Source organism: Alternaria triticimaculans (assembly GCF_023758025.1).
Source record: "Alternaria triticimaculans strain BMP 0046 chromosome Unknown scaffold_4, whole genome shotgun sequence".
Taxonomy (NCBI): Eukaryota; Fungi; Ascomycota; class Dothideomycetes; order Pleosporales; family Pleosporaceae; genus Alternaria; species Alternaria triticimaculans.
In genome coordinates, this window is record NW_026055961.1 from 309,242 (window position 1) to 331,069 (window position 21,828).

Sequence of the window (21,828 nt, forward strand, 5' to 3'; positions counted from 1 at the left end):
CACAGAGAATACCGTGTAGCATCTCGTAATACGCTAGAAAGCGATTTTGCATAGTCAACCTCAAGTAATGCTGCTTGACCGCTTTTTAGAGACGTGTCTTTGTCCAGTAAGCCCAAAATGGCAAAGATGCTGTCTTTTGGCTCGGTCTTTTCGAATTGTCGAATGGTCACGAACATATCGCCTAGATATCTGCACATCGAAGCATTACGACGGTCGGGGTTGAGGATCTCGAACATCTCGATGGAACAGCGCAGGCCAACGCGATTGCAAAGACTATTAGGAATGAATCGATATTTGTATGCGAGCCATATTGCAGCTCGTACTGTATCGAGAAAATCGAGATTATAAGTGCCCCAATGACAGGTATTAGATGATGCAAGAACCGCTTCTTGAAGCACCCACAGACGCCTGTAATCGCTGAGTTCAACTCGACGTGAGATAATCGGCGTACAGTCTTACCTGAACCAGTGGTGACTGAAAAGAGCTTCAAGAGCTTCGAAGTCAACATTCGCGCTAAACGGTTCGTTTGAGTATGAAGCAGTGCCCCAATTCTCATTGCGCATGGTTTCCCACACTAGGGTGAAGTCTGCAGTCGCGGGGCGCATGTCATCCACAACGTCCCCAAGAGCCTTCATGGCTCTCTCAGCCATGTCGTCGTCATCTTCGCCAAGGTAAACGAGATTATGCTTCGCGGTGCTGTATACAGTCGCCATGAAAGCTACTTGGGCGCTACGTTCGGTCGTAGATGACTGATCGATACATATCGCATCGATCCAAAGTACTCGCGGTCGGTCGCTGAGTCGCATGCGCCTAACAGCGGCCTCCGAACTTGCCGGCACCTCTACCAGATGCCCATTGAGTATTATAGTCGACAGATTTCCCGGAGGTCCCCAGCAATACGATATCGACTCGTAGCATGGCACGGGATGACCAAGGAGCGAAATGCGTTTCAAGTTACACTCGAGGATCTCACCGCCACTTGCGGCAGCGACCTCCAGGACGCGTATCTCCCCGTAAGTCAAGGGTAGGGCTTCGTAGGGCGATAGGGAGATGGACGTGGGGTGCGAGGACATGGCTGCGATGCTGACAACGATCGGGTGAATGTGCGCTCATGCGAAGGTGAAGGAGATGTTGGAGCCAGGATGTAGGCTGAAAGGTAGCAGGTTTTCTTGAGCCGACCGATCAGGCTGAAGATGAAATGCGCGGATGACATCCTGACCGGAAGGCTGAAGCTCTTGGCTTCTTCCTACCAATCGCGCGCAACATGTCCAGCCACAGTCCAGTGACGGCGGGGCAAGCCACAATAAGCAGTTGTCAGTTCATGACGCTCCATGAAATCCGATCCAGCTCCGTCCAGGGCAGCCGTAGGCTTTGCCGTTGCGATGGCCGAGGCCTTTCGGGTTGACCTTCGACGAGACGCGACTGCCGGGCACTACCTGGCCCCGGGGATTGATACGACGGTCGACCAAAGACGCTAGTCCATGAACGGCTTAGTCAGTCGCGGGGCACCTTCGGGACCCGCTGCCATCAGCCACCGTTACCATACCACGGCTGGACACGTCTTAGTGCTCCTTTGAAAAGGTCTCGTCGTACAGAAAGATCACGACTATGGCTACTAGACTTTGGCTATGGCTCTGCATGACCTGGACGTTCGCTGCTGCAGCGGCCACGACGAGGCTGAAGTACATCATGTATCTGACAGGGTAAAGCCAAAGCCTGCGAGTACTACATGAAGCGACGTCGCTGATGGTTATCAGGCAACATAACGTGGTGCCGGAGCTAAATCTGGTGTCGAACATTACTGATGTGGCCCTCGCCTTCATGCGCTCTGATACCTTCAACACTCCAAAGCAAGATGAATGGCCGCTCTTCACTACCATTAAAGAAGTTCGCCCCAAATTTGCTGATGGAACGATCATCCAAGTTGCGATTGGCGGATGGGGTGACACAGATGGCTTCTCCACAGCCGCCAGAACAGAAGAAAGCCGGAAGCTATTCGCAAGCAACGTCAAGGCTATGCTCGATGCGACCGGCGCTGATGGTGTGTCGCACACGAACAGGCCTAATGAAAGAAGAAGCTGACCTCATAAGGTATCGATATGGATTGGGAATACCCAGGCGGCAACGGCGAAGACTACAAAACACCTGGCCATCTCAACTCCAATAAAGCTTGGGAGATAGTTGCTTACCCCAAGCTACTGGCAGAAATCCGCTCAGCAGTAGGACCTGAGAAGACCATCTCAGCAGCCGTTCCTGGTCTACCACGCGACATGCTAGCCTTCACGCCTTCTACCATCCCTGCCATCATGGAGTCAGTCGACTATCTAAACATCATGACATACGACATGTTCAACCGCCGCGACAACGTGACAAAGCATCATACCGGTATCCAGAACTCACTCGAAGCCATCGATGCATACCTTGACGCCGGCGTACCGCCCGAGAAGGCCAACTTGGGACTGGCATTCTACATCAAATGGTACAAGACCGCTACCAATTCGACATGCAGTGTCAACCCCATCGGCTGTGCGACAGAACTCATGGAAGACCCTGTTACAGGCACTGATCTAGGTAAAGCCGGCGCGTTCTCATGGCACGACGCTGTTCCCGAGGATCTCTCCGTATCGTACGAGCGTGCGATGGAGAATGGTATGTATGACGAGGTGGGTGGTGGACAGTACTACTGGGATGCCGAGGAGAACTTGTTCTGGACCTGGGATACGCCTGAGGCTATTGAGCGCAAGATGCAGATCATCATGAAGGACAAGGGGCTTGGTGGTGTGTTTGCATGGGGATTGGGAGAAGATGCACCGAAGTTTGAGCATTTGAAGGCAAGTAATGAGGCAGTGGCGGCGCTGGAGGGGAACGAGAAAGGGCGTAGAGAGACGTCTGGTGAGAGGAGTGAGCTTTAGTTATCGATGGAGGATGCGTGCAGAATTGTGGAAATTCCTCAGATTGCGCTAGCTTGTGAAAGGATTAGCTCCAGCTGTCGGCGAAACCTCGGGCGGGAAACGTAATAACCGGCCTTCGCCGCTGCCATCCTGACTTCGAAGTGACGATACCTCAACACTCTACTGTACAATGTGACCTTCCAAAAAGTATCATGCTATTGCTTCCTCAAATATAACCACCCTACCGCCTTCGCAATCGACCCCAAGACGCTTGCCGCCAACCGTACCCATCCATCTCTTCGACCACGTCGCCATCGCTTCCTGCCGTGATATCCTCCAGCTTGCGCTTCCTGATCGTTAACGAACCATAGCATACTTGCTCGTTTCCGTGTACTTGGGATCTGCTGTTTGCAACAATGATACTGTCGTTGGCATCCCCGATGACGCTGTCGACTTCTTCTGCGACGCCGGCCACGTCGTCTCCGAAGACGCTGTCGATGGTGTCTGGTACCTCTTCTGGAACGGGGACTGCGGATTGGTGCGTGGGGTTTGAGATATCTGGCTGCTCTTGGAAGACTTCATTAGGAAGCATGATATCTTCTTCGTCCTCGCTGTCTGGAACTCCGAAGCCATGGAAAACTCCAGTTATCTTTGCAAGAGCCTCTCGACCTATCGGGAGTCTCACGATGAGTGAAGGTCTCATGGCTGTCGCTGTGCTGGGCGTCGGCGCATGCTGTATTTCGCTCATCCATTTCAGGGTAATGTTGATATAATCCAGGGCGGCAATCATACAGGCGTCAAACCGACGCCATCGGATAGCGCAGTCGCTCAAACCCGCTATAAGCGCATAGTAGGCGATGACTGCGCATAGCATACCGCGCCCATCCTTGACACCTTCATCTGTTTCTTGATGTAGGAGACAGAAAGGCGATTTGAGATGGCTCGCTTTCCGCAGTAAGGACGAAGCAGATCGCGGGTATAGTTGAGCCGTTTCCGCGCGGTTCGAATGAACCTGCACCTCGTCGCGAAACACGATCGATGGCTCACTTCCATTGCTATCGAGGAGTATGTACGCCCACACGGGAACTGTTATACCATCACTCTGCTTCCGGTCCCCGAGTGGGGCTTTCAAAGCTTTGCGTCCCTGTATAATTGCCTGGTCGAATGTGGGTGTAGCAGGAGAGAGCACTTCCTCTATGACTGTGAACAAGCCGCGGCGCACTAGCGTGGCGTTCAGTTTGTTGATGCAGCGTTGCCATCGTAAGGGCAGTACCGCTTGAGTCTCCTTTTCAGTTGTCATTGACAGGCGACACAGTACTATTGTTGAACTTTGATATCTGGGAAGGCGAGAGCAAATGCAAAATCAGAGCCGACTGAACGCTAGTGGTACAATCGACGCACAGATCAGGCCTACAAACTCCGTAGCAGATGGGTCGTCACACATCTAATCCGGAGACCTCACAGCGCTGATGCGCTGACTGCGACATGCTCAACGGTGTGTGTGGTAATGGAAAGCTCCTAGGTACTCAGGTACTGATAGAGTATGTTCGCAGAGTTGCACCAGCGTGAACTGTACCCAGGAGGTATTCAATGTCGTCTACAGAAACAAAGGCTCAAATAAAATACACCGAATACCTCCTGCGTACCTCATGGCTAGGCTACGCCTTCTCCATCGAAAGCGCGCTAGAGCCACGCTAACCCCATCGATACAATGCAAACGCCGGGATCAACACAAAACCAGACGCGACAACCAACTCAGCTACCTTACACCGAAAGCACCTGCTTCAATCTCAGCACTGGTCCCAATGACTATGGAGAACCAAATAGGTGCGGCCGACACGGCCCTTGCCGCAACCCAAGCCCGTGTCCCACTTCTCCATCATCTCCCTGTCGCCAAGGTTCGGCTCGCTGCATTCGATGACCACAAGAGTGAGCGTCCGAATAAGATGCCGTTTCGTATGTTCTTCGGTACCATCAAGGACGGGAAGGACAAAGATTGCGAGGTGTGGATTCTGCTACAGAACGATCACCCCGATGGCCGATCCCCCGACCAACGCTTCAACATCTTCGACCGTCTCGACAAGCTCCGGGGGGCTATGAGCGCGGAGGAAGCGGTGAAGTTAGTCATTCCTGCTGTATGAGCTAATGTAGAACACGTACTGACCTCTTCAGGCACACTCATGCGGCAGCTGCGTTCAAATGCTTCAAGAAAGCGGGCGTTATCGACCCGGATCAGCTACGCGCGGTGATCAAGTACTACTTCATCTTCAAGGGAGTTAATAAACCAGTGCCATGGATAGTCGGTGATTACTTCATCAATTCGCTGACTGCGGCATGCAAGACGGCTGGAGAGTACGCTGTAAAGATGGCTGCGAACAGTGAGAAGGAGAAGTCACGCGCCTCCACCGCGCAGAACGCGTACGGTATCAAGCCCTCTGTCTCTAAGCCTGTGACAGAAGCAGATGGTTCAGTGGTGAGGACGCGCGTTTCGGCCGCTCAGAACGTGGATGGTGCCAAGCGTTCGGTTTCTCAGTCTGGAGCAAGAGCTGGCTCGGTGGTGAAGGTGAACGGCCAGCCTGCAGCGGTCAGCCCTCCAGTCAAACTGGCTAAAGCTAGACGCACTCCTCAACCTACCCCACAGCGCGCTCCTGTGGCCTCTGTGATTCCCGCAGTACCGAAAGAACCGAGCTTGTTTATCCCCGAAGGCGATTCTCTCAAGAGGGCTCGCACCATGACCCCAGATCTACCCAGGAAGCGAGTGACTACGAGCACACCGCCACCGCGATCGACTCCTTCAGCGGTTACAGTACAACCCTCGTCCTCACAGATGGTCAACAAAGGCCAAGGTTTCCTCATCCACTCGGACCCCGTTGAGGCAGTCAACAGTGACGCTATGGATACTTCGCGTACCTCGTCAACACGCCGGGAGTCTACAGAGGCACTTGTAAGTTTCACCTGATCATCTAGAATACTTCATATACTAACAGGCTGCCAGGTCGAGAAGAGCCCCAACTCTCAGTCGTCCATTGACTTCGCTGATGCCTATCGCGAAGCCCTCGACAAGAAGACCAGGTGCAAGGAAAACATCGTGATCAACAAGGAGAAGCAGGTGGATGTGCGCGATGAGATCAAAGCTCTTGAGACTCAGCTAGCCGACATGCAGGTGGAGGATCGGGAGTTGAAAGAAGAGGACCGGCGCATTGGAGTCGAGATGAAGCACCTTTGGTTGTCACTCCCCCCGAAGGAGCGCGAAATCTTCAATCTTGGAGGTGAGACGATGATGAGAGCTTCGAAGTGGGGGAGGAAGGGTGCAACGTCTGAGACCGACAGCAGCGAGGAAGACTAGTTTACGCTGTGCTTAGTACGGCGTTGATAGCTTGGAGGGGGACTTTCTTGGCATCGCGATAGCAGCGACAGTACCAGTACGATCAGTATGTCGTTTGCAGACTACAAAGACTCTGCGGGTTGCTGTAATCACGTAGCTATCGTATTGTATTCCACACGGCAGTATGCTCCAAGACTGTCCCACATCATTCATGCATCCAAACTACAGCGCCACAACGCTCGCGTTCCATCTTCAAACTCCTCCTCCAGCTCCTACCATGAGGCTTCCAAAGGTCTGGACTAGTAGGTCTGCTTGGTATTTGAAGCGCAGATCCTGGCTTCGCGTCGCTGAGTATTGCCATGCAGCCCAACTGCATGCTTACTCCGCGACTTCGCATTTCGCTATTCGATGCTTGTCAATCATGAGGAGTATATGGGTATTGTGACGCCTCAATGACGTCTAAGGAGAAATTTGTTGATAGCGCGATGCTCCGGCCTATTCGGTTGTTGGTCCTCGTCATAAAGCGAGTTTCACGCTGCCTGTCGGTGCAGGGTTTCGTTTCGGCAGCGAGGGTAGTGGTGTGTAATGACGAGGATAGAGTGTGGTCGAGTAGTCTTATACGCGTTGCTTCCCGTGACTCGCATGAGTGCGCACCTGGGCAATGTGATGGTTTGGCTGCCGTCCACTAGTACTGCAATGTTACGTAGGGACGGACGTGCCAGCCACGACGTCCGCAACTCAAATGATACCCACGCGACGAGATTTGCGTGAATAGACGAAGTCCCGAAGTGAAGTCTGAGAGAATTGGTGGCCGGCATTGCGATGTTCTTCGCGCCTGGGTATCAATCGCAGATGATGGAAGTTCCTGTCTGGGCGACAAGTCGTCGTAGGCTGGCTTGCGTGACTACTCGTAAAGCGATGCGTCCACTTCCATCCAAATCGTTCGTTCCAAAAGATGGCAGTACGTCGACATCAGGCCATGAATCGGCTTTGAGCTCAATCGAGTCTGGCAATCTTTCTTGCGGTGTCGAGGCGACCCAGCTCGTAGGCCTCTTCCCTTGACAACACATTCCAAAGTCGGTCCTTCGCGACCTTGGCTTGATGTCTCTCAGCGATGAGCAACTCTACAGCTTCCGCCTCCATATTGATCTCTTTCTCAATCTCCGACCTCTTCCGCTTTAGGTCCTCTATTCGGTTGTTATGGCGCTTTATGTTGGTGCAGGCGGTCTCCATTCGGTCTTCGAGATCAAAGTAGCGGTCGATTGGGTCGAGTGGTTCGATCAAAGTTGCACCACTCAATCTTCGTGATTCGTCATCGCGCTGCATGCTGTTAGATAACGTTTGTTACAGCTGCATCCTTCGTAACATACCTTTGCGTCGTAGTCGGTAGTGCTGCATGGCGAGGGTAGCTGATGGACTGATATTGTTGACTTTGAGCGGGCTCTTTGACTTGGAAAGACCTCTGAAGGTTGTTGAGGTTCAACCAGAGCTTCTGGTGATTGTTCTCGACCAAGATGTTCGGGAACACGAACTCGTAGTTTGACGATCTTAGATGGGGCCTCACTACCGAGCATGGCTTTGAGCAGTCGGTTTTGTTCAAACGTGAGTTTCGGTTGGTATCTCTTCGTCAACTTCTTTCTCGCGAAGTAGTATGTGGCCAAGGCCTCCAGCTTCTCCGGGGTTGTGGCAAGCTTGAACCAGGCACAGGGTTTCGCTTTCTCCAGAGCCTCTTCAACGGTGATGACTTGAGGCTTGGCGTTACCCTCGGGGTAGTAGATCTGCCAGATGAGGGACGTCGTGGCCTTGTCCAAGTAGATCCAGACATCAGCTTTCTCTCCCGTTCCACGGATCTCGCCATATAGTAGCGCTGTCTTCACAGTGTTTGGTATCTCGTTTTGTCTCATCCAATTGAGATCATTGAATGAGAAGCCGTCGGAAGAGTCCATAGTTTGTTTGTTGGGCTGGGAAAGGCTATACGGGCTCTGGACAAGTACGGGATGCGTGTGCGAGGATTGGAATATGATGTTGTCTTGATATCAAAGCTTCGAGTACTATGAAAAATATTGGGAAGTACAAAATAGAGATCGTGTCAATCGTTGTTCAGACCGCTTTTCCCTTGGCGAGATGTGGGTCGTTCACAGCTGCTCGGAAATGCGTGACGTGGTTTGCATGAACTTAATCGCACGTGGGCCACAAGGTATCGATACGTCCCAGGTTAAAATTCTTCGTACACACTGGAAGCGGGTCGAGGTGGTAATCGCTCGCGAGGGAAGGACGCGACGCGAATTTACGTTGAGGAGCCAAGAGTTTTACCGTTGGCGCATTTACTGATTACGTCATGCGTCATCCAACTTGCGGGGGCCACTAGCTGACTTCGGAATCCTGAAACTCAATTCACAGCTCCTTCAGTTTCTCCCCCTTTCCATCGACATGTTGCCAATTAATTTGAATCAAAGCATTAAGAATGTTGTAGAGAGTCCATCTGTTGCCAGTTCTACCCGTGGACTTCTGTACACACCATCAATCCGCCTCTACTGGTAACTTGAGCTACCTGGGTATCCTCCTCGGGCCACGTCCATCTGCAGCTAGTCATCCCTTGCTCCTCCCAGGTCATGCGAAAAGAACGCAGGATCTAACCCCGCCATTTCTCTAACCAACCATCAAACATGCAACTATCAGCACCTCCAAGCAGTGCGTCGGGGGTAGGTCCGTGCCTTCCGGAGACTACTCCCGCCGTTGACGCTTAGTCTCCATCCTCCGTCCAGCTTCAAACCCAAAGTCCAGATGCTCATCTTTATCCAGCTGAATCTGCAGCTGCTTCTTCTCCGCTCGCACGCGATCTTTCTCTTCTTTTAAGTCGCCCTGTCGGTTGCCAATCGTGTTGATGTCCGCTTGTAGCCCCGCTACTTGGTCCGCAATACGTACACGCTCCGTCTCCATGTCGCTGATTCTACTGTCAAGATCTTCTTCCCTGGCTTTGAGCGCAATATATTGATCCATCATCGTCTCGCGGTCGATGTCGTCCGGACGCGCGCCGTCGGCTGGTTGTACTTGATCTGCTTCGTTGTTGTTACTAAGGGAAAGGTCTTGCATCTCTTCATCTTCAGGGCGCTCGTGAAGGGAAGGCTGAACCGACGCGAGGAACGGGGAAGGTGGTCGGGAATAGGATGAGAAGTTGCTAGATCCCTCGCGAGGAGCGCTGCGCTTTTCTGTCTCAGGCTGAGGGTCGAGATTTGAGCCTGAACTGTGCCGGCTCTTACGAGTGTCAATATTGCGCATGCTCTTAGGACGGGACGGCGCGCGCGATACCGGTCTTGAAGGCGCTAACGAAGCTGCATACGAAGGTTCTCGTGCGTCTTGGAATTGCGAAACAACACTCTGATCGCGACCTCCAGTAGGCATGACCGATGAACGCCGGCTTGCTGCCTTATTGGCTTGCGTCTCGTTGTATATGGCTTTGTAATGCTGACACACGCGCATAAGGGCCTCCTTGAACGGGCCAGACGACACCGGATACTGCAGTTGCATATCGATACCTCTACGGATAAAGAAATACTTCGCGATAGCTGCGACCGCATCCTGGTCTTTCGCATGCTTGAAAGGCGCTGAAGCTAATGCGACAGTCTGGACTGAGCCCGGACGCACTCCCGCCTCATGGCTTTTGGCGCCTTCGATGGTCTGGAAGGTTATCATCCGGTAGTCGTGGTGGCTCTTCTTCTTGTTGTGGTAGTTGAGGGTCCAGTAGATCCAGAGCGAACCCTTGCTCTCCATCATGTCGCCATAGAGGAGTCGCTCGGGCGCTGCTTCGGCGATCTCGTTTTGCGGCTCGAAAGTGGCGCGCTTGTAGGGGAGAAAGTTGAGGAGAGGCGCGTCGTCGCCAAGGTCGCGCTTGAGTTTGGCGTAGGAAGGGCTGTCGTCGGGTTGGGGGGATGGGGCGGACATGGTGGTGAGAGTCACAATGGCCCGCGGCTTTGGAGTCTCGGGATAGATAGAGCAAATGGTGCAAAAGCGGAAGGAGCGCCTACTGCAGTGGTCAAGAGAAGCGGTCATATACTCGGAGGGATACGCTAGTCACAAGAGCGTATTAGTCGCTTCTGAACCATTCACTACCGCCGGATCATTCTTCTGCTATCAGTTGGGTCAACGTTGCAACGAGGAATATTTTTCCTGTCTATCTTTTGACCATGGATGAATTGGTATCTTACAAGCATGCAATACATTGTATGTTACAAATTATACAAGTAAAGCGCTACGTAGCCTTCTGGGTAAACTATGCTCCCCAGGTATTCAAGCGTATCGCTAACAAAACAGGATGACGAGTCCTTCTTTCTGGGACATCAATCGAGCTTCCGACGCTTCACTTCACGCTCCATCGATCTACCCAGCTCAAACGCGTCCGCAGCACTCATCCCTTCCAATACCTGTCCCCGGCGAATCTCGATCGATGCCCTTTCTTCGTCATTGGCCTGGAGCTGCTGCTCCGTCTGCTGAAGTGCTCTTTCCACCTGCTGAAGTTTTCCTGCGATCTCTTGGCGCGCAGCCTCTAACTCAGTTTTCTCGTTTACTAGATCGTTGTTGGAACTCTGGAGCTGGATTTCCTCGTCGATAGCCGCGCGGAGAGCATCAGCCTGCTGGGAATTCGAAGTCTAGAAAAGTTAGTACTAGTACAAGTTCAAGGTATCTTAGCCTGCTTACGGGGATATGAAAAGGATTCGGAGTGACTATTGAGACCGACTCTACTGGCTGCTGAGTAGGCTTAAGAGGGTCATCTGGTGGATCGCTGAGATCGCTACTATCACCGTCCCCGATTGTGTCTGACTGTGGTTCTTTTGCTTCCTCCTTGAACTCGCGGCAAACGACTTTCAAGTTTTCCGAAAGCGTCTGATTTATCGGTATAGGTATCTTCAGCTCACTAGCGCGTCCTGTCTCTGTCTCCTCCGCAGCGAGAGCCATCAGATAGTAGTACTTCGCCAATGCCGCGTGTTTGCCCTTCGTCGCTTTCTTGGGGTTGCGGAACGCTTTGGCGAGTGCGGAGACCGTAGTGCTGATGTTGCTCTCGTCATACTTGACCAAAGCCCCCGTATCGGGATGAGATGAGTGAAACTGAACTCCAGCATGTGCTTTTTCGTTGATGGGTGGATAGAGAAGTACCCAAACTTCTTGCTGCGTCTTGCTTTGCTCGTCGATGATATGACCGAAGTGTATTTTGAAGGAGACGGCGCCAGGGTCATAGGTCTGTGGAGACGTGACTACCTCGTCGTAGGGCGCGTAGTCGAGCTGAGCGCCCAGCGTTTGAATTTCGGCTAGGTTGTCTTTGGCTACAGTCATGTCTTGGGAGTGGATGATTATACCTAAGTACGTTCCACCTTTCCCTGCTGAATTGATCTGATTAAGTAGTGTTTGGAGACTGCAACAAACGCGTCTATTGATTAGTTTGTGTGCGCGAGTACATTCATGCTGCAACAAGAGCTGACTAGATTAGTCTAGATTGCGCGCTATGTTTACATGGAGCTTGGACCCTACCAGAGTCTACCTTGACAGTAAACGCTTGACGTGGACGCGCTGAGTTGAGCAAAAGGAGTATGAGCGCGCGTCAAGCTACTACTTCTCGCATGGCTATCATGAAAGTGTTTGTATCCCTGCTGCTCCGTCGCTACAGTCACCATATCACAACAAACACACTGACGTCCAGGAAATGAAAAGACCACGACCGTGTCACCTATTCTCGCGCGACATTCAATACCATCTGCCATCTTGACCTTAGCCCTTCTTCCGTTACATCGACCTAGTAGCCTCTCTTCCCGTATGGATACTCTTGCCTCTTCGACCATTTCTCAAATCTCACCTTGTTGCTATCGTCAGCGCCCTCCTCCCCCTCCTTCTGGTGCATCATCTCCTCGTCTTCAAACCGGTTTTCCTTCTCTTCACGGCGCTTCGCTTCTACTATCTCCGCCTTGATACTTACTTGAAGCTGGCGAAGTTTCTTCAGTCGAATGTAGTGATCCTCGATATCATGAAGTGTCTTTTCAACGCGACTGTCAATGACCTTCTTTTGACGCTGAAGCAGGGAAGGCGACACGGCCCGACCGAACGTCGAGCTAGAACGGCAGTTGGCGATCGGGTTGCGAGACCGCTCTGCTTTCCTCGATGTGCGGCGCTCACGACGATCTATATCGACTCCCGGAAGAGAAGCAGTCGCAGTACGGAACGCTCTCCACTCTACATCCTGCCGATGTTTATCAGGGAGTGGCTCTGTCATCGCGATGTGCGTCAACCTCGCGCAGTCTCCGGCGGGCTTCGAGGCGTGTTGATCCGGGAACGAGTAAATGGAGTTGGCTGTACCACTCCACAAGCTGCTCCGGTCGCGGTTCGAGAAATGGTCCATGTCTTTGTAACCAGAGGACACCGAGCTTTGCGGCGACGATCCTCGCAGCGGCCAGTCGATTTCATCCGACATGGATTTGTTGGTCTTCAACTCCCGCCTTTTTCCTGATCGCGCCTTGGGAGGTAGAGCATCTGGATGCAGGTTTAGCTCTTCAGCCATTGTTTTTAACCACGAAGAGATGGCGTTGCGCGGGGAAGCCGAGCCGCGAACTAAAGCTTCTTCGCCCCGATTGAGGGGACGTGGTGGGGCTGATCGAAAGTTGCTTAAGAAGGCTGTGATAGGCTTGCGCCGTGGTCGAGCTGAGATGCGCGAAGATGGCTCGGCTGCGATGTCTGGCATTCGAGAAGCTTGCTTCTCATATCTTGACTGTTGCAGACTGGCAGACTCGCCGTCTGCATTGCTATTGTCGCTCTTGCCTGGGTCAAATTCGGATGCGTCGATGCTGACCTGCGGAAACTGATGGACCTTTGCTACACCCAGCTCTTTCTCATAACCCGGGGGACGCCGTCGATCGAACTTGGTGGGATATCGTGGGGGTGGCTCCTCATCGTATGTATATCCCTCAGTGGAATGCGTCGGTGTCCGAAGATCTGGTACGTAATGCAGGCATAAGCTGCTCAGGTGCTGGACGAAGGACCTGTTCAATGGGATGAAGTCATGGTGAAAGTTCTCCACTCCCGCCTCCACCGCCAACAGGAAGTAGTACTTAACCACGGCATACAGTTCGTCTTTTGTTGCGGCTTGTTTGAAGGGAGGTTTGGCTGCGACCCTCTGCTCAAATATGGCCTCATACCATGTAACTTCCACAACGTCATGTCTTCCATATCCGTGTCTTTCATCGACCTCCATAATGAACTTGGGACCGATTGAGGAATTCGCATTCGGACTGAGGTACGCATACACAGGGTTGCCCCACTTCTTGATGGATCTGTCTGTGTAGGTACCAACTACCAAGCGCAAATTCGCGATAGACGATGGCTTGCTATGTCTTGAGAACTCCATGTCGCTCAGATCGGGAAGCCTCGCAAGGAGACCGGCCGAAATGTGCTTTCGGAGTGCAGCGAGTGCATCAGGACCTGCAGAGATAGTCTCGAAGTGATTGACGGGGTCCATGTCAGGTAGAGATGATTCCTTGGACAAAGGTGTAAATTCCTCATCAGATTGCGAGTCTCGGTGCTTTGGTATGAAACAAGTGTCTTCTCGAGCTTGGTGAGCTGTGCGATGCGAACGAAGAACTGGTCCATAGCCCACGTCCTCGTCGGGATATATGAGGTGATCGAGAGACACATCGCCCGCGCCCGGTTGGCAATCAGAGTGGCGATTGTGGAAATTTCCATTCTGACGTTTGTTGTAGTTGGAGCTGGTTGCATGCAGAGGCTTCCGACGTAGTGGTCTGACTGGCTCGGAGCCACAACTGCTGGCTATCTCTGGAAGTCGTCCTGGTGTGTTGGAAGGAGACATCGAGGTTGGAATGCGTATGCGCAGTGATACGGACGAATTTGATTCGCTGTAATCTGCAGAAATGTGGTGGAGGGGCGTCTGATCTGGGGTTCGAGATGAGATATCGCCAGTAGCAATGACGTTGTGGTTTCGCCGTCAAGGATGGGCTGGAGGGTACGAGCTCAGAAGGGAGCTTCTGGGCCTAATGACCGTTGAAGAGATTTCCTTGACTTCCAGGAAGATATGTAAGGGTAATAGCAAACAGTGAGGCTTAGTATCGGGATGTGCGACAGGCTTCTGGTGAGTCGGAAACGCTTTTGACTGTACGTTATCAGCTGGACTTACAACACGAGAGAAAAAGAGTGTTTATAAAGGGAGCGAAGAGTCTAAGCCAAGTGCGCAAAACGCCTTCATTGAGCTGGATACGGCGAGAGTCGCCACACAAAAATCCCTTCTTTTCCACTTTCGGGTTGCACAACAAGTCTCGAGTGCAGGGAAGAAGCCCTACAAGGTCCGTGTTACTCATCCTAGACTGGACCCCGCGGGTGCCTAGAGTTCGCGCTGTCTCAAAAACCTCACGCGAACTTGCGATGCAATGCTAGCAGGCGTCTCGGGGAGTGTTCTCGTCACTGCTGCCATGAGTCATGGGTTAATCAGGGCCTCTGATGACGTGGTTAATCCGGAGGTGTCGAAGACAATAAAATGAAAGAAGATCCGCACTTTCGAATTCAGAACGCGAGAAACCATACTGTAAAAAGCGCAAGTTTCCGAAAGCTCGCTATTCGATGCAGCGCTGTACACGCGCAGGATACCTGGGTTGGACAGAGCTTCCATCGTGTACTGTTATGGTCAGGTTAAAAGGGTTGCTGTCAGAGCTGTTAAAAGTAAAAAGGGCCCATTGTGAACAAGTGGCAACGCTCTCGAAGGGTAGTAGAGACTACCGGTCATGTTCCTGGGCGGTTGGCTCGCTGTCTCAAGGTCGCCTCTGGATTGTCGAACCCAAGGGCAAAAAAGTGCAAAAACATACAACAGCGCGTATTCCCCGGTGGTCACCCACCCGAGTACTAATGCACCGGTATCATGCTTGTATATGGCTGAGCGGACGGGAAGCCTAATTTTCATGATCCTATGGTCGTATGTGAAGAAACGGGTGGTTGGCGGAGCATATATACCCAGCGGGCGGCCTGGCACCCAACGAACAATGGGAAACACCAGAAGACGGTGCTATCAGCGTGGTATCGTGTTCCAAGCCGGGGGTGTGGGTCGTGGGGCCTTGGTGTTGAGTGGTTGCTGATTTTGACATGCAGCATGCATGTGGTGTCGCTAAGTGGGCCTTTGTCGGCGGAACCAAGGAACTGAACTGGACATGTCAGCGGTGCCATCTGCACGCTTCTTTATTCGTTGCTGCTACTAGCTGCTAGATTATATAGGCCTGCGATATGTTGTAGACGACTGTTGGCTTCGAGACTTTTAGATGGCGGTACCTGGACTACTGGTTCGGGTGGAGTGGGCGCAGTGCGTGGAGAGTCTAATTCGTACGTTGAGGGAAGCCCTATTCGCTGACCAGAGTTCTTCCATATTTTCATCTCTTAAATTCAAGGCTCGCTTGGATTGTTGGTGATGAAGTGGTTGCGAAGCAGAGGCCGCTGAGTAGCACGGTCGGCAGCACGCGTCCCGCCACCTTTCTTTTTCCCACCTTACACCGCCAGTACTACAACTATTGCCTGTGACCGACAATGAACATCAAAGATCGATGCGATGATGGATTGATGTTGCGCGCAATTCGAGATGGTCGCGCACGTGATGTGGTGTTCTGATCTTGGGAGGCAGCTGCGAACCTGTTCGCCGGGATGGTGATCGGACAAAGACCGGCCCATCGGTTCGCGACGTTTTCAGCAGTGTCGCATGCGCCCATGGTCCACGAGGCAGCCACACAGCCTCTATGCTGTACTCCGGTGTAGGCTCGACTACGCTGCGCTCAGTCGGATCATCGGTATCGTGGCATAGTCTATTACCACATACTGGGGGTTAGTCGGTTGGGTAGCCCGCGGCGTTATCGGGAGTAGGGCTAGTAAGCAGCAATGATTATATCATACCGACGGCCCGAGCTCTCATGTCAAAAGTGCCCTCGCGTCGCAACCGCCTAGACACCTTCTCGCCGCCTTCGACGTCCTGATCTGCCCAGACTCTGCGATAGCCAGAGCCCCGGCAATCACAAGCACCATCCGATCGATGCAGGGCCAACAACAGACGCCCTTCCTCCCCAGCATACCGCTTGCGCACGGCTATCTGACGGCCTCGAAGCATCACCGCCAGCCATTATGCGGTAATAGCGAGGGCTGGGGCCCAATCAGCCCCATACGATATGACTTCACTCCGTGCTTCTTGGACGTGTGGATAGCGGTCGTCGCGGCGTTTGGGATTGTGGGAGGAGTAGGCGCGTTGTGGTATCTCTACAGGAAATGCCCACCGCAGCCTGTGAAGCGCAATTGGCACTTTTACGCGAAGCTGGTATGTTCGAGACTTTGGGTTCATTCAGGTATTAGATTGAGTAGAAGCTAACAATTTGCGCCACCAGACGTCACTCGGCGCCCTCATCGCCACCACAGCAGTCCAGGCAGCCCTCCAGATCGAATACTACAAAGACGTATGGGCCGGCGACTTCCGTTTCTGGACATCGATAATCACCGTCGTCTCTCTCGGCTTCATATTCCACATCCAATACATCGAACACTGGCGGTCGCGAAATGCCAACGGCGTGGTCCTCTTCTACTGGCTCTTCTTGCTCATCGCATACGCCGTCAAGCTCCGCTCCCTCGTCTCCCAGCAGGTACATCGCGAACATGTGGCATACTTCGCAGTCTTCTGCGCTAGTGTTGGATTGGCTGGGCTCTCATTCGTACTGGAATGGCTGGTCCCGAAGCGCATGAGCGACTACGACATGCTTGGTGATGACGATGAGTGTCCATACGAATACGCGGACGTCTTCTCTGTCTTGACATTTGGCTGGATGACACCGATGATGAAGCAAGGATACAAGACTTTCCTCACTCAGGACAGCCTGTGGAACCTGCGAAAGCGCGACACGACACGACACACCTCGCAGACATTTGAGGATGCGTGGAAATACGAGATGGAGAAGAAGCGCCCTTCGTTGTGGCTGGCCATGTTCCGCTCATTCGGCGGTCCCTACTTCCGCGGCGCTGCCATCAAGACCATAAGCGACGTCCTGAACTTCGCTCAACCCCAGTTGCTGAGACTTCTGATCACCTTCGTCGATTCGTACCGCGCCAACTATCCCGGAGAGCCTCAGCCTCTCATTCGTGGTGCGGCTATCGCGCTTGCCATGTTCGCCGTATCCGTTTCGCAGACTGCCTGCCTCCACCAATACTTCCAGCGGTCTTTCGAAACCGGCATGCGCATCAAGTCTTCGCTCACGGCTGCCATCTACTCCAAGTCCACCCGTCTATCCAACGAGGGTCGCGCGTCCAAGTCAACCGGTGATATCGTCAACTACATGGCCGTGGATACACAGCGTCTTCAGGATCTTGCGCAATACGGACAACAACTGTGGTCTGCTCCCTTCCAAATCATCCTGTGCATGCTATCGTTGTATCAATTGCTTGGTGTCAGTTGTTTCGCAGGTGTTGCCGCCATGTTCGTCATGATTCCCATCAACGGTGTGATTGCACGGTGGATGAAGACTCTACAGAAGGAACAGATGAAGAACAAGGATTCGCGTACCAAACTGATTTCTGAGATCCTCAACAACATGAAGTCGATCAAGCTCTACGCTTGGACAACTGCTTTTGCCAACCGCCTGAACACCATCCGAAACGACCAGGAACTCAAGACCTTGCGCAAGATTGGTGCGACTCAAGCATTCTCGACATTCACGTGGTCTACAACTCCATTCTTGGTGTCGTGCTCAACTTTTGGTGTCTTCGTCTGGACGCAGAACCGTGCTTTGACAACTGACATTGTCTTCCCTGCTCTTACGCTCTTCAATCTCCTCACCTTCCCACTTGCCATCCTCCCTATGGTTATCACCGCCATTGTTGAGGCCAGTGTAGCTGTCGGCCGTATTACTGGCTACCTGACTGCCGATGAGTTGCAGGAGGATGCCGTTATTCGCGAAGACGCTGTGACTGAGAATGGCGACGAGTCGGTGCGCATTCGCGATGCTAGCTTCACTTGGGACAAGAACGCTGAGCGCCGTGCTCTCCATGACATCAACTTCACTGCGCACAAGGGAGATCTCGCATGTATTGTTGGTCGCGTTGGTGCAGGCAAGTCATCGCTTCTCCAAGCAGTGCTTGGTGACCTTTGGAAGATACATGGAGAGGTCGTTCTTCGCGGAAAGACTGCCTATGTTCCACAGTCAGCTTGGGTCATGAACGCTTCCGTTCGCGAGAACATTGTGTTCGGTCATCGCTGGGATCCCCAGTTCTACGAGAAGACTGTCAATGCCTGTGCACTACGAGACGACTTTGGCTCCCTTCCCGACGGCGACCAGACCGAGGTCGGTGAACGAGGTATCTCACTTTCAGGTGGTCAAAAGGCCCGACTAACGCTTGCTCGTGCTGTGTATGCTCGTGCGGACATCTATCTTCTCGACGACTGCCTATCCGCTGTTGACCAGCACGTTGGACGCCATCTCATCGACAACGTACTCGGGCCCAAGGGTTTACTTGCGGGCAAGACCAGGATTCTAGCGACCAACTCCATTCCCGTTCTGATGGAAGCCGACATGATCCTGCTACTGCGTGAAGGAAAGATTCTAGAGAGAGGCAGCTACGGACAACTAATGGCCATGAAGGGTGAAATTGCTCAGCTCATCAAGACATCTCAGAACGAAGATCAGGGAGAAGACGACAGCACTCGCACATCCGACAGCATCATGAGCGATGAGGATTCTACCGTCTACGGTGGTAGTCCCACTGGCGAAGACGACGAGGAAGATCAAGCCGAAGCTGAGGCCGCCCAGGAGGGTGGCGCCACTCTCGCTCCTTTGAGGGTCGGAGGCGGCACGGGCCGCAAGTCGAGCTTCCAGACCCTTCGTCGAGCCAGCACTGCCAGTTTCAAGGGACCTCGCGGCAAGATGAACGATGAAGAGGGCGGTGGGCTCAAGAGCAAGCAGACCAAGGAGTTCTCTGAGCAAGGCAAGGTCAAGTGGTCCGTTTACGGCGAATATGCAAAGACAAGCAATCTTGCAGCTGTCGCCATCTATCTGATGCTCCTTTTGGGTGCTCAAACATCATCAATCGGTAAGTCGCACAGCCTTGGGTGCTTCTACATGGTCCTTGGCCTCTGACAGCACGCTATTGGCTCGTCACTTTTTCGTCTTTTGAGGTTGACGCTAATATCATGCAGGCGCAAGCGTGTGGCTCAAGCATTGGTCAGAGATCAACCAGCATTACGGCGGGAACCCTCATGTGGGGAAATACATCGGCATCTACTTTGCGTTTGGCGTGGGATCTGCTGCCCTGGTCGTGGTGCAGACGTTGATCCTCTGGATTTTCTGCTCCATCGAAGCTAGCAGGAAGCTACACGAGCGGATGGCGTTTGCCATCTTCCGCTCACCAATGAGCTTCTTTGAGACTACACCTGCAGGACGCATACTCAATCGATTTTCTAGGTAAGTCATTGCCGCGGTCCGGTCCACGTCTGCCGATACCTTGTTCATGCACTCTCCTCGCCGAGCATGTTTGGCCTGTTCGCCCACTTCCTCGCCGAACACGCGTGGGTGGGGGAGGCGGAGGGGCGGTGGTGGAGGTCATCTTGACCAGTGTAACCGTCGCCCACTGCCTCGCCGAGCATGACCCTGGACCCATATGTTTACTTCACCGACACTGGCTAACTTATCTGACAGTGACATCTACCGAGTCGACGAAGTTCTAGCGTGAGTTTATCTCTCTGAATCGTCTGCCGGTGGCTTTCTAACATGTGCCTCTAGCCGAACGTTCAACATGCTCTTCGTCAATTCCGCCCGAGGTATGCAGCCACCCCACACTCAACCCGTTCTGTGTAACACTTGACTGACTAACCGTCGCAGCTGGCTTCACCCTTGTCGTCATTTCGTGGTCGACCCCGGCCTTCGTTGCGCTTATCCTGCCGCTCGGCGCACTCTACCTTTACATCCAGCGATATTACCTGCGCACATCACGAGAGCTCAAGCGCCTCGACAGCGTTAGCCGCAGCCCAATCTATGCCCATTTCCAGGAGAGTCTCAGCGGCATGAGCACAATCCGCGCGTACAGCCAGCAGAAGCGTTTCGAGATGGAGAATGAGTGGCGTGTCGATGCCAATCTGCGTGCATACTACCCTTCCATTAGCGCCAACCGATGGCTGGCTGTTCGCCTAGAATTCCTTGGCTCAGTCATCATCTTGGCTGCTGCGGGTCTCGCCATCGTGTCCGTCGCTAGCCACAGCGGCTTATCGGCTGGTACAGTGGGTCTGGCCATGTCGTATGCGCTTCAGATCACTCAAAGTCTCAACTGGATCGTTCGCCAGACTGTTGAAGTGGAGACCAACATCGTTTCTGTGGAACGTGTGCTTGAGTATGCCGCGCTACCCAGCGAGGCGCCTGAGATCATCTCCAAGAACAGGCCGCCAATCAGCTGGCCGTCCCAGGGCGCTGTCACTTTCGACAACTACAGCACCCGATACCGGCCTGGTCTTGACTTGGTGCTGAAGAACGTCAACCTCTCCATAAAGCCAAAGGAGAAGATTGGTGTCGTTGGACGAACAGGTGCTGGCAAGAGTTCACTTACCCTTGCGCTTTTCCGCATCATCGAACCTGCGGAGGGTAATGTAAGCATCGACAATCTCAACACCAGCACAATCGGTCTTCTCGATCTCCGCAGGCGCTTGGCCATCATCCCACAAGATGCAGCGCTCTTTGAAGGTACCGTGCGCGACAACCTCGATCCAGGCCATGTTCACGACGACACCGAGCTCTGGAGTGTACTAGGTAAGTCCGCTCCAAACCATCCCACTCAAAATGCAACTAACCATTGCCATAGACCACGCTCGCCTTAAAGACCACATCTCCTCCATGCCCGGCAAACTCGACGCCACCATCAACGAAGGTGGCTCCAACCTCTCCTCCGGTCAACGCCAACTCGTCTCCCTCGCTCGCGCCCTCCTAACTCCCTCCAACATCCTCGTCCTGGACGAAGCAACCGCCGCCGTCGACGTCGAAACAGACGCCATGCTGCAAACCACGCTCCGCACCAGCATGTTCAACAACCGCACAATCATCACTATCGCGCATCGCATCAACACGATCTTGGATTCAGACAGGATTATCGTTTTGGACAAGGGCGAGGTCAAGGAGTTTGATAGCCCGGCGGAGTTGGTCAGGCGGAAGGGATTGTTTTATGAGTTGGTCAAGGAGGCGGGGTTGTTGAATGCCTTGGACATGAGTCAGTCGTGAGGGGGAAGTGACTGATGAAGATAGAAGAGGTGTGTGGAGGACGTTGACACATCAGTTCCGCTAGAGACGTTTCCAGAATAGATACGTTGGAGTTGCACCGTTTTCATAGCATGGCGAGGCGTTGTGGTGAGCGGAAAACTTTCAGCGACAGTGGAGGGGAGAAAAGTAGATGAGTGATCAACTCGCAGGTGGGCGACGTAGTTTGAGTTGGAAACGTATATAAAATTTAATGATGGGTCTAACATGCATTTGCTTTTGGCTGCCTTACCTCCGTGCGAAGATGAGAGGTCAGCAGTGAGAAGACACGTTTATCCATATGGTGATTTTACAATGGCCATGAAATCTCTAT

The 21,828-nt window shown here is 53.0% G+C and overlaps 9 protein-coding genes across 9 annotated transcripts; 3 read left to right on the forward strand and 6 right to left on the reverse strand.

Annotated features, from left to right (window-relative positions):
* Positions 1-455: 455 nt before the first annotated feature.
* On the reverse strand, positions 456-1,073 carry J4E78_003721 (uncharacterized protein; the record flags this gene model as incomplete). The annotated part of the gene is made up of 1 exon (XM_049364358.1): positions 456-1,073. One exon carries the CDS (start codon positions 1,071-1,073, stop codon positions 456-458), a length of 618 nt encoding a protein of 205 aa, XP_049223436.1.
* Positions 1,074-1,821: 748 nt separating this feature from the next.
* Positions 1,822-2,912, forward strand: J4E78_003722 (uncharacterized protein; the record flags this gene model as incomplete). Its single annotated transcript, XM_049364359.1, has 2 exons — positions 1,822-2,041; positions 2,092-2,912. The coding sequence occupies 2 exons, from the start codon at positions 1,822-1,824 to the stop codon at positions 2,910-2,912; spliced, it is 1,041 nt and encodes a 346-aa protein (XP_049223437.1).
* Positions 2,913-3,132: 220 nt separating this feature from the next.
* Positions 3,133-3,643, reverse strand: J4E78_003723 (uncharacterized protein; the record flags this gene model as incomplete). Its single annotated transcript, XM_049364360.1, is given in 2 exon segments — positions 3,133-3,560; positions 3,577-3,643. The coding sequence occupies 2 exon segments, from the start codon at positions 3,641-3,643 to the stop codon at positions 3,133-3,135; spliced, it is 495 nt and encodes a 164-aa protein (XP_049223438.1).
* Positions 3,644-4,696: 1,053 nt separating this feature from the next.
* J4E78_003724 (uncharacterized protein) lies at positions 4,697-6,237 on the forward strand (the record flags this gene model as incomplete). The annotated part of the gene is made up of 3 exons (XM_049364361.1): positions 4,697-5,010; positions 5,064-5,835; positions 5,887-6,237. 3 exons carry the CDS (start codon positions 4,697-4,699, stop codon positions 6,235-6,237), a joined length of 1,437 nt encoding a protein of 478 aa, XP_049223439.1.
* Positions 6,238-7,212: 975 nt separating this feature from the next.
* Positions 7,213-8,162, reverse strand: J4E78_003725 (uncharacterized protein; the record flags this gene model as incomplete). Its single annotated transcript, XM_049364362.1, has 2 exons — positions 7,213-7,536; positions 7,587-8,162. The coding sequence occupies 2 exons, from the start codon at positions 8,160-8,162 to the stop codon at positions 7,213-7,215; spliced, it is 900 nt and encodes a 299-aa protein (XP_049223440.1).
* Positions 8,163-8,940: 778 nt separating this feature from the next.
* Positions 8,941-10,158, reverse strand: J4E78_003726 (uncharacterized protein; the record flags this gene model as incomplete). The annotated part of the gene is made up of 1 exon (XM_049364363.1): positions 8,941-10,158. The coding sequence occupies one exon, from the start codon at positions 10,156-10,158 to the stop codon at positions 8,941-8,943; it is 1,218 nt and encodes a 405-aa protein (XP_049223441.1).
* Positions 10,159-10,553: 395 nt separating this feature from the next.
* On the reverse strand, positions 10,554-11,544 carry J4E78_003727 (uncharacterized protein; the record flags this gene model as incomplete). Its single annotated transcript, XM_049364364.1, has 2 exons — positions 10,554-10,862; positions 10,912-11,544. 2 exons carry the CDS (start codon positions 11,542-11,544, stop codon positions 10,554-10,556), a joined length of 942 nt encoding a protein of 313 aa, XP_049223442.1.
* A 457-nt stretch (positions 11,545-12,001) lies between these two features.
* J4E78_003728 (uncharacterized protein) lies at positions 12,002-13,714 on the reverse strand (the record flags this gene model as incomplete). The annotated part of the gene is made up of 1 exon (XM_049364365.1): positions 12,002-13,714. One exon carries the CDS (start codon positions 13,712-13,714, stop codon positions 12,002-12,004), a length of 1,713 nt encoding a protein of 570 aa, XP_049223443.1.
* A 2,559-nt stretch (positions 13,715-16,273) lies between these two features.
* Positions 16,274-21,479, forward strand: J4E78_003729 (uncharacterized protein; the record flags this gene model as incomplete). The annotated part of the gene is made up of 7 exons (XM_049364366.1): positions 16,274-16,552; positions 16,620-19,308; positions 19,415-19,679; positions 19,914-19,943; positions 19,998-20,035; positions 20,097-21,014; positions 21,067-21,479. 7 exons carry the CDS (start codon positions 16,274-16,276, stop codon positions 21,477-21,479), a joined length of 4,632 nt encoding a protein of 1,543 aa, XP_049223444.1.
* Positions 21,480-21,828: the final 349 nt, after the last annotated feature.